This window comes from Mustela nivalis (assembly GCF_964662115.1).
Source record: "Mustela nivalis genome assembly, chromosome: Y".
NCBI lineage: Eukaryota > Metazoa > Chordata > Mammalia > Carnivora > Mustelidae > Mustela > Mustela nivalis.
In genome coordinates this window covers 28,160,889-28,171,899 of record NC_139041.1, presented here as the reverse complement: position 1 = coordinate 28,171,899, position 11,011 = coordinate 28,160,889, and the positions used below count along the sequence as shown (strand labels likewise).

General features: G+C 36.2%; 1 protein-coding gene across 3 annotated transcripts in view; it reads right to left on the bottom strand.

The window, feature by feature from the left end:
• Positions 1-6,679: 6,679 nt before the first annotated feature.
• The window catches only part of LOC309856865 (cullin-4B-like), a 124,328-nt gene continuing 119,996 nt past the window's right edge, over positions 6,680-11,011 (bottom strand). For all 3 annotated transcript variants that reach the window (XM_082718630.1, XM_082718632.1, XM_082718631.1), the window contains 2 exons: positions 9,001-9,153; positions 6,680-7,262 (listed from right to left, as the gene is read on the bottom strand). In XM_082718630.1, coding sequence (XP_082574756.1) covers positions 7,167-7,262; positions 9,001-9,153 — 249 coding nt within the window. In that variant the 3' untranslated portion in view covers positions 6,680-7,166. The remainder of the gene's footprint in view (positions 7,263-9,000; positions 9,154-11,011) is intronic.

Here is an 11,011-nt window from a genome sequence, read left to right as displayed (position 1 = left end):
ACCCAGAGGAGGTGAACTTTTCCTTTTGATTGAGCTCCAGTGTCAAAGCATTGTGATCTGAGAATATGCAGGGAATCATCTCAGTCTTTTAGTATCAGTTGAGTCCTGATTTGTGACGCTGTATGTGTTCTATTCTGGAGAAAGTACCATGTGCACTTGAGAAGAATGAGTATTCTGGGTTTTTTTAGGGTGGAATGTTCTGTATATATCTATGAGGTCCATCTGTTCCAGTGTGTCATTCAATGCTCTTGTTTCTTTATTGATATTCTGCTTCAATTATCTGTCTATTTCTGAGAGAGGCATGTTAAGCTCTCCTACGATTAGTGTTTTCATATCAATATGACTCTTTATCTTGATTAACAGGTTTCTTAAGTAATTGGCTGCTCCCATATTGGGGGCATAGATATTTACAATTGTTAGAACATCTTAGTGGATAGTCCCTTTAAGCATTATGTAGTGTCCTTTTGTATATCTGACTACAGTCTTTAGATTAAAGTCTAATTTATCTGATATGAGAATCGCTATCCCAGCCTTCTTTTGAGGCCCATTGGCATGAAAGATGCTTCTCCATCCCTTCACTTTCAGTCTGGGTGTACCTTTATGTTTAAAATGGGTCTCTTGTAGACAACATATGGATGGGTTCTGTCGTTTTATCCAATCTGCAACCCTGTGCCATTTTATGGGCACATTTAGGCCATTCATATTGAGAGTTATTATTGATAGATACGTTTTTATTGACATCGAGTTACCATTGAAGTCTTTCTTTCTGTAGACTGTCTCTATATTTCTGTTCAATGCTATTCTTAGGATTTTTCCTCTTTTATAGAACCCCCCTTAATATTTCCTACAGTGTCAGCTTGGTGGTTGCATAGTCTGTTAAGCCTTCTCGGTCTTGGAAACTCTTTATCTCTCCATCCATTTTGAATGTCATTCTTGCTGGATAAAGTATTCTTGGCTGCGTGTTCTTCTCATTTAGTGCCCTGAATATATCTTGCCAGCTTTTTCTGGCTTGTCAGATCTCTGTGGACAGCTCTAACGTTATTTTGATGGGTTTCCCTCTGTAAGTAAGGAGCCTCTTTGCCCTGGCGGCTTTCAAGAAATTATACCTACAACTATAATTCCTCATTCTGACTGTCAGGTGTCCGTGATGTTTTTTTGGAATGTATAATCTTGGGTGGAGACCGTTCAGCCTCTAGTACATGAACGCTGGTTCCATTCGCGAAATTGGGAAAATTTTCATGAAGGACTTGCTCCACTATATCTTCTAGACTTCTTACTTTCTCCTCCCCTTCAGGGATTCCATTATTCTGATGTTGGAACGCTTCATGGCATCATTTATTTGCCTGATTCTGTATTCATGATTTCTAAGCTGTTTGTTCCAGACTTCCTCCTGATCCTTTCCCTTTGTTTGTCCTCCAGATCACTAATTCTATCTTCTGTCCCAGTTACCCTAGCTTGGGAGAATTTAGATTAGATTGGAACTCATTGAGAGAATTGTGAACCTCATCCCTGGTAGCTTTAAGCTCCGCCCTAACATTGTGAACATCCTGTCTGGTCGCTTTCAGTTCAGCCCTAATCAATTCCTTTTGGTCATCCATGGCTTTTTCCAACCTAGCTATTGCCTGGATAATTGTTAGCCTGAATTCTCTTTCCGACATATTGTCTATGTAGATAGCTCTGTTGCAGAAGGTCCATCCTCTGTATTTTTCTTCTTTGGGGCATTCCTCTTCCTAGTCATTTTGGTGGGAGATGACTGAACAGATGTAGCTGGATGTATCAACTGTGGTGCAGTCAAGGTGCACCCTGGAACACTTCTGAGCAACCAGGATTTCCTCTCAAATGAGACACAAAAGAAAAGAAGAAGAAGAGAGAGAGACAGGAAAGAAAGGGAAGATGAAAGAGAAGGTTCAGCCCAAATGGGCCCCAAGGTGAGATTTATGAAGTAGACAAACAAAAACAGACAAACAAAAAGACTGAATTAAGTGTATGACAAGAGAAAAAAATATATATATGCAAATAAAGGAAGAACCTCATCAGAAAGAACCCCAAGTGTAAGATTTATATGCTATCAGGACAAACACAAAAACACTGGTGGAAGAAGATGGGAGAGTGGTTGTAAATTCTCAGTGTGTGTGAGGAAGGTTGTTTTGTTTCTTCCTGGATGTATCTTGATATTTTTTTTAAGGATTCAACTTTCCTAAGATAAAGGGGATTAAAAATTCGTTTACCTATAGAGGTAGTATTGATTGGGGAAAGGGGATTAGTTTGAAGTTTAATTCTATATGAATATTAGAGGATAAAAATAAAAAGGAATAAACTAGACTAAACTAAACTAAAATTTTAAAAAAGGAGTTCAAAAAATAAAAATGCAAAAGAAAAACATAGGTGTATGTATCAAAAAGTTCAAGTTAGAAGGGTATTATGGAATTTGATGTACTGTACAGCTCGCTATGATGGTAAATAGGTTAAAAAAAAAAACCTATGTGTAAAAAAACAAACAACAACAACAGCAACAAAAAAACCAAACCAGAATAGTGGGAATGAGTGAACAATAAAAGTTTTCCTATGAAGTAGTGGTTGTTCTCTTGTAGTCCTTTTTTTTTTTTTCTCCTTTTTTTTTTTTTTTTTCTTTCTTGATTTGTTTTCTGGGGGAGGGGCCTGCCACGTGGGTTGTCAGTTATTGATGTTTCCTGAGTTAAGTCTTCCCGACCCAATTAAGGGGTGGGCTCTAAGGAAACTGGTTTTCTTCAGGCTTTTTTTCTCTGGTGGTTTTTATGTTTGTTCACTTTTTTTTTTTTTTCTGTCACCTTGACCACTTTTGATGGTTTTTGTGGTTTTAGAGGAAAACAAACCGCACCCTGATCTCCCTCTCAGAGAGAAGCCTCAGGCTGGGTGCAGAGCCAAAGTTCCCCATTGGCGGCTGGCAGAACAGGTTCCAAGTTGCAGACTCTGGGGATGCAGGATCTTTTGCTTGTACCCAAAGCCAAGGCAGTGGCAGCTGTCTCGGAACTCCTGACCACCAGAGAGATTCCAAGCAGAAATCGCACACTGATATTTTCCCACTGGCCCAAGCTGGGAGTGCCTGGTCTTGCTGGGTCTAAGAGTGCCCGGCTTGCGAGCACCTCTTTCAGGGGTGGCTATGGGCCGTGCGTGCCTCAGGCACTGAGAATGGGGTGCAGGTCCAAAAGCATCAGGCTGGGCTTTTGCGCACCTCTGTCAGGGGAGAGTTTGGGGCGCATGGCTTAGGCTCTCAAACAATGGTGCAAGTCAAAGAGTGCTGGACGGGCCTTTGTAACTCTCAGGGGAGCATAAGGGATGTGCACGCTTATATCAGGCTTTGTAGTAGGGCCTGTGTTCTGCCGACCTGCGTGGCTCCCATCCCCTCACAGGAGCTAGAACCCATGTATTCTGGGGTGCGCTGGTGGCTTAGGGACCAAGACCTGGTTTCTCCACTGCACTCTCTCTGCCTCAGTGCCAGGGGAGGCTGTCCTGGGACCAGGGACTTAAGCCCCTGTCTCTAGCCTAACCGGATTCCCAGTCACCCCCCGCCTCCCCATGATCCTTTGCTCTTTTGGAGTGATTTCAACCAGTCTACAAGTTAATGCTGGTCCCCAGACACAGGGCACTCTCGCTCGTATTGGGGTATTACTTTCCAACCGGTCACCTCTGGTGGCTCCCTCCCCCTTTTGTTTATCTTCTGATATCAGTCCGCCTTTCCCACTCCGCTTTACCTTCCCACTGGTGTCTTCTACCCCTGTAGAAATCCAGACTGCTGCTGCCCTTCGGAACAATTTGTTACTTAAACTGTAACCCCTAGAGGATTTTACTAGTTGCCAAGCACATTTAGATATGGCCTTAAGAAATGCATATACTGGCAACAGGTGTTTGGGGAGGACGATGTACGACCATGAAGCTGGGCAGCTGGGGATGCCTGGCTCACTCAGGGTGGAACGACACCCCTTCACAGAAGTTGGGCAGCCCAGAACGCCCAGCCCGCCCAGGGTGGAGCGCCGCCTGCACCCAGGAACGCAGGGTCAGCTCAGGGTGGAATGAAAACCGCCTGCTTCCCTTTTTCGTTATCGCTCCTTTCTCTTCCCAGAAGTGCTCGTTGTTAGATGAGTCCTTTGAAAGTGCTTGGTTAACTATAAACTTTATCCTCCTTCTTGCTTGTCTGCAAGACGGGATTAACATTTGACCTTCATCAGTCCTTCTGTTGGCTATAGTTTTCTATCCAATAAAAGTGAGACTGTGGACTTGCTCGTGGCAGCAGTCCTTTCGACTGTTGTCCCCTGCTCCATCTTTTGCAGCTGACTTGTTTGTGCCTAATTCCGCACCAGATGTGTATAGTTCTGATCTCAGGCTGATTTCATGGGTGAATGGAGTTCTTTGGTAGGTAATCAGCTTACTTTGGGGTAGAGGCTGAAAAGGCGCCTCCTCCTACTCCCCCGCCATCTTGTCCCCCTTTGTACATATATTTTTTTTCAACTGATTTACAAAAAAGGAGCCAAAAGTATGTATTAGGGACAAAATAATCTCTTCAATGAATGGTATTAGAAAAACTGAACAGCCACTTGCAAAATATATGTATAAAAGTAAATGTATATAACATCATATTAGTTTTATTTTACTGTTATAAAAAAAATAAGGAAAACCTGACTTTTTGTGACAACAAAATGGATCGTTAGAGCATTGTGCTAAGTGAAACCGAGAAAAGCAAATTCTGTATTACCTAAGTTACACTTAAACTTTAAAAGGAAAATAAGAAAGAAAAAAAAAACCTCACAAACTCCTAGAGAATACACTGGTGGTTGCTGAATGTAGTATTTCAGGTGGGGAATGAAATGGGTGAAGGTGGTCAAGAGTAAAACTTCAAATGATAAAACTTCTACAGAAAAACTTCTACTGATAAAATAAATCCTGTGGACTTAATGTACAGCATGGTGATTACAGTTAACAATGCTTTACTATATATGCTAATAGAGTAAATCTTAAAAACTCTCATAAGACAAAAACTGTCCTATTTGTTATCATGGTGAACATGACCTAGATACTGCAGTGATCATTTTTTTAACGTACATTTTTTTTTTCAAATTAACCATCACCAAAAGATAGGTAACATTACCAATTATTTCCAAATATATGTGTACTGAGAAGAGAAAAATGAACTCAGAATAAGAACCCTGAAATTAGAGGCAGAGATGCAAAAAAAAAAAAAAAAAAGAATGAAGGAAATGGAGGATATCTAAAAGAATAATGGGACACCATTAAGTAGAACAAAATATATATTATGGAAGTCACCAATGAAGTAAGTGGAATTTAAGTATTTGAAGAAATGGCCAAAAAATCCCCAAACATGAGAGAAATTAACATTAAAAACTCTGGGCGCCTGAGTGGCTCAGTGGGTTAAGCCCCTCCCTTCGGCTCAGGTCATGGTCCCGGGGTCCTGGGATTGAGTCCCGCATCAGGCTCTCAAGGAGCCTGTTTCCTCCTCTCTCTCTCTGCCTGCCTCTCTGCCTACTTGTGGTCTCCCTCTGTCAAATAAATGAATGAAATCTTTAAAAAAAACCAAACAAACAAAAAACTCAATATTTCATAGAACTCCAACCAGGATAAGTCCCACACACCTATCAACATGTATCATAAGCAAAAGACAAAGACTATCCTGAAAGCTCCAAGATAAAAGCAATTTCTCACATATAAGCATACTGTTTGGGGGAGTCTGGGTGGCTCAGTTGGTTAAGCGACTGCCTTCAGCTTGGATCATGATCCTGGAGTCCTGGGATGGAGTCCCTCATCAGGCTTCCTGTTCACCAGGGGGTCTGCTTCTCCCTTTGACCTTTCCCACTCATGTGCGCTCATTCTCATTCTCTTTCTCTCTCTCTCAAATAAATAATTCTTTAAAAATTAGTTTAACAAGCATAATACTCTTAGGATATTAGCAGACTGCAGAACAGAAATCTTGTAGTTTAGAAGGAGTGGGATGATATATTAAGGTGCTGATAGAAAAATGCTAACTACTAAAAACTTTATATCTAACATTGAGAAGTTAAGGCATTGCCAGTAAACAAAAGATGAAATTCTCCACCTGATATGGTATACAAAATGCTGATGGGAGTTCACATTTGAAAGGACAATGAAAGGAAGCAAAAGCTTTTGAAAATATGCTGAAAAAGAAATGAGAAGGGAATGAAAATATTCTACTACAAAAAAAAAATCTGTCAAACACAAGAGAAAGCAGAAGGAAGGAAAGGGAGAACAAATAAAAAAAAGAGCAATAGTATTTTATACCTCTAATTACTTTAGATGTATATGACTTGAATTTCCTAATTAAAAGATAGTTTCTAGCTATACACTACTAAAAAGAGATATTGTTATCTAAGGACACACACATGCTAAAAATCAAAAGATAGAAAACAAATTCCATACAAATGAGAACCTGAAAAGATAGTGATAGTCATACCTATTTTTACACAAAATAAAAAATAAACCAAAATTTGTAATAAAATAAAAAGTTAAGATGGTAAATTTCAAATTATATTTTGTCACAATTTTATATATATACGTGTGTTGTAACTGAAGTAAATTATTTTAAAGATGTCTGAAATTTAAAAATAAATAAATATGTCTAAAATGATTTTTAATATTATATGTAAGTTTTTAGATTTATTACATACTGTGCTATTACATGTTTTACAGTATTACATGACTAATTTTGCCAGGAAAACCAACATAAGGACAAATAAGTCATATTAATTCCTAAGTTCATACAGAATTTAAACCATCCAGACATATAATTAATCTTGGCATTTTACACTTAAATGTGTTTGTTTCTAGGTTCCTCTACATGAAACTTGTTCTTTATTAAACTAATACACATTACATGCAATGAATATGAACTATACTGGAATGAACAATAGAGAGTGAACTGTATGAAATATTCCATAAAGTTTCAGATCATTAAGTGCACTGTAAATATATTAAAAACTGTCATTCAGAAAATTGTATACATTAACAGAAAATGCTGATGAAAATTTTCATTCTGCATCTGTACCTTTAATGCGCTGTTTTAACCCAATATCAGTACAATATTTTAATCAATTAACAAGACCGTGAGGCACCTACAAAAAGTAGGCATCGTGTCAGATATTCAAATTAATGCCAGAGCTTCATGCAATATACTTGTACTGGTTTGGATTTTCTTTATCTCTTTCCATGTAGTCTCTGTCAATTAAGGATTCTATTCTCTTCTTCAGATCAGAAGGCTACAAAACAAAGTAAATTATTAGGATTAGTGAAACTGATATCACAGTATTTCCTATTCTTTCCTCAAATGCAAAAAATCCCAAATGATTACATTTTATATATTATACTTTATTATCCATATTTCTCAGGAAAAAATAAATTTCTTAACTAAAGGAAATTAATACCATGAAACCTAGATACGCATAAGGAAAGTACAAAATAAGATTAAAGCATAACTATTACATAAGGAATAGAATAAAAGTTTAAAAAATCATACTTTCAATTTCTTTAATAACAATGCAGAGAAAAAGCAGTTATATTAATTATTAACCACTACCATATATCAAAGGCTCTAGAATGCAGAAGACAGTTAATACCTTAGGCACAAATGTTTCTATTAGGCACACATTTAGTTAGGACATAGAGATCGCACTGACTATAATGCACATTAAGGAAAGTAATTCCATAATTTACTAAAGCACAACAAGCACCAACTGAGCCATGAGAAAAGAACATGGAAAGATTTCAAAATTTTGTGTTTCTTTTTTTTTTAATTTTTCCTCAGAGAAAAAACAGTTTTTAAATTTAAAAAATCAGGAGTACAACAAGGATAATGTAGCAGCCTAGCTAGAATTTCCTTAGCACTTTACTATACTTTGATTACTCTCTTGTCTTAATAACACTAGAATAAATTGTTAATTAAAATTATTATTTTCCATGAGGAAGCTAAGATAAAACATATTATGTAAACTTGCCAAGAGTCACAAAATAGAAAGAGATGAAATAAAATGCAATTGAAATCCTAGCCAACTGAGAAAAAAAAAAGAAAAGAAATCCTAGTTAATAGTTTCCAGACTTTATAAGCCAAGCCATAAACAGTCTAGAAATTGACATGTCCTGTAGAAACTGTATTTTGATCATTTAGGATATATAAAGCTATTAACAATTTTTCACTTTATTTCAAAGAAGAAATGCGGGAAAATACTTGAATTTTTTTGAAATTTTAACTTTTTAAAAATATCTCTTCATTTATAATATTATTATTATTATTAGGTGCAGTTAGCCAACATATAGTACATCACCAGTTTCTGATAAAGTGTTCAATGAGTCATTATTAGTTGCTTGAAATTTTTAATATTACCTCAAAAATTGTATTCAAAAGCCAAAGCTATAAGAACCGAACACAATAACTGTAAACAGTGTTTTTTAAAAAAACCTCTCTATATTTTAAAATGATAGCAAGGAATAATTTGTCAAATATTGCTATATAATTTGGTAGATTGTAATATTTAAATATCATCAAGATCAATCCTTATAAGAGGCAAAGACAGAGAAAGGAATCTCCTAATGAGATCAAAGGCCTCTCTGCTAATTGTAATTCAATTACACATAAGCAATGGAAATAAAGGCGATTCCTGTATTATCTAAAGGAGATACATAATGGAGGAGCCTTTAAATCATGGGAGGTACAGTGGAAATATTTAAAATTGGATCATAAAGTTGATTTTTTTCTGCTGTTATTTTTTAAAATATTCTAATTTATTGTTTCTGTTTGAAAAATTGATACAATCAATAATTTAATACAGTAAAGTATAACAAAAGAGGGACATAAGTCCTGTTTTCTACTCACTGTGATAATCACATTAACACACAGTACTTAACTCACATTATACATAAATTTTTATTTAAAATTACTTTATAAAATTGATTTATTTAAAAGTACTCAATGTCACTGAATTTTTTGATAGATCTGTTTACCTTCAGTGTAAATTTTAGCTGGTTATACAGTTCTGACAGAAGTACACTGTGGCTAAGTGTTTTCCTTATCTTCATTATACGAACAATTGCAGCATCAATCTGATATTGTCGGTCTTGGAAAACTCTCTGTGTGGTGACGGCATGTTCCTCTACCTAATAAAAATAATTAAAAGATAATAGGACAATACATACGATTTTAATAAGAACCATTATATTCAAACTTTTAACTTAAAACAGGTCTATCTTTTCTTATATCCTAAACTTATATCCTATATTCAGCAATAATTTTCTAAATCATCTGAGTTTCCAGTTAGGAATATGTAATCTTTTTCACTGCCTCCTGGGACACAAATTCCAAATAAAGCCTCCAAATCCTCAAAGCAAGAGTGTCCTTTTAATTTCTCAATCTTTTCTATATTTTTACTACTTCACAGTCTGTGTGTGCTTTTATCAGTATTATATTTCCTTAAATGCTTTCTACTTTTCCCTTTTTAAAGATTATCTCAACTCTGCTTTTCCAGTAAAACTGGAAATATACTATCTCTAATAGAAATACCTTCATTTATCTTCTATTCTTCAGATATATATTTTCTATTGAAGTGAAAACACAAAATTAGCCATTTTTAATTCAAATGGCTAAAAAATTTAAAATATATGATTGGCAGTATTTAAGCATACTCACAATATTGTGGGACTACCATCTACCTCTAGTTTCAAAATATGTTCACCATCCAGAAAACAATGATTAAGTAATGATTAAGAATGATTAAGTAATAATTCTTCATTCCCCATTCTCCATGATGTAGTTACCACTAGTCTTCTACTTTGTGTATTTGTCTATTTTTCAAATATATCATGGAAAGAATTATACAATAACTTAGCTATTTTGTCTGACTTCTTTCACTTAGCATAATGTTTTTGTACACAAAATGTATTTTTTAAAGATTTTACTCATTTATTTGACAGAGAGATCACAGGTAGGGAGGTAGGCAGGCAGAGGGGCAGGCTGTGGGGGATGCAGGATCCCTGCTGTGCAGAAAGCCCCATGTGGGACTTGATCCCAGGACCTTGAGAACATGACCAGAACGAAAGGCAGTGGCTTAACCCACTGAGCCACCCAGATGCCTCTGTACACAAAATATTTTTATAGAGATAAATATTTTTTTACACATAATGTATGTAAAATTAAACTCATATCGAATACTTTCTCTAAACAGAATAGAATCAAGCTAAGAATCACTAAAGAAAGGAAATACGTGGATATAAATAACAGACACCTAAATAAAAATAGGTTAAGAATAAATCCCTAGAAGGTACCTAAGTAGCTCAGTCTGTTAAGCATCCAACTCTTAATTTCAGCTCCGGTCATAATCTCTGGGTGATAGGATCAAGCCCTGAATCTGGCTCCACACTCAGTGCAGAGTTTGCTTGAGGATTTCTCTCATTCTGCCCCTCCCCTCACACATGTTCTCTATGTGTATGTGAAATAAATAAATTTTAAAAAATAAATCACTAGGGAAAGTAGAAAATACTTGGAAGTGAATGAGAAGGAGTAGATATGAAAATAAAATGATGGAATACTGTATAGCAGTGCTCAAAGGGAAATTTAAAGGTGTAAATTCTCATATTCAATAAAGAGATCTCAAAGCAGTAAGAGCAGGAACTTGAAAAAGAAGAGAAAAATGACCTCAAGCTACTGAAAGGAAATAAAGAGCAGAGGCAAACAAAATAGAGGATAAAATAGAAAAAATCATAAAAATAAGTTGGTTTTTTGAAAAGAGTAACAGAACAGGCAGACCTTTTTAATACCAATAAAAGACATGGGTTTATTTACCAGAATCTTGCACAGCTGGGGAAGATGGGTGCTCCCTCACCACTACTCCTTTCCACCATGGTAGAGACTGTCAGCTATCTCTACCTCTCAGCTTGAGTGATTGGGTGATGATGATAATGTTTGTTTTAGCCACTTCATTGTTTTTCCCTTCGTTTGTTTTGCTCTAATATAGTGGCG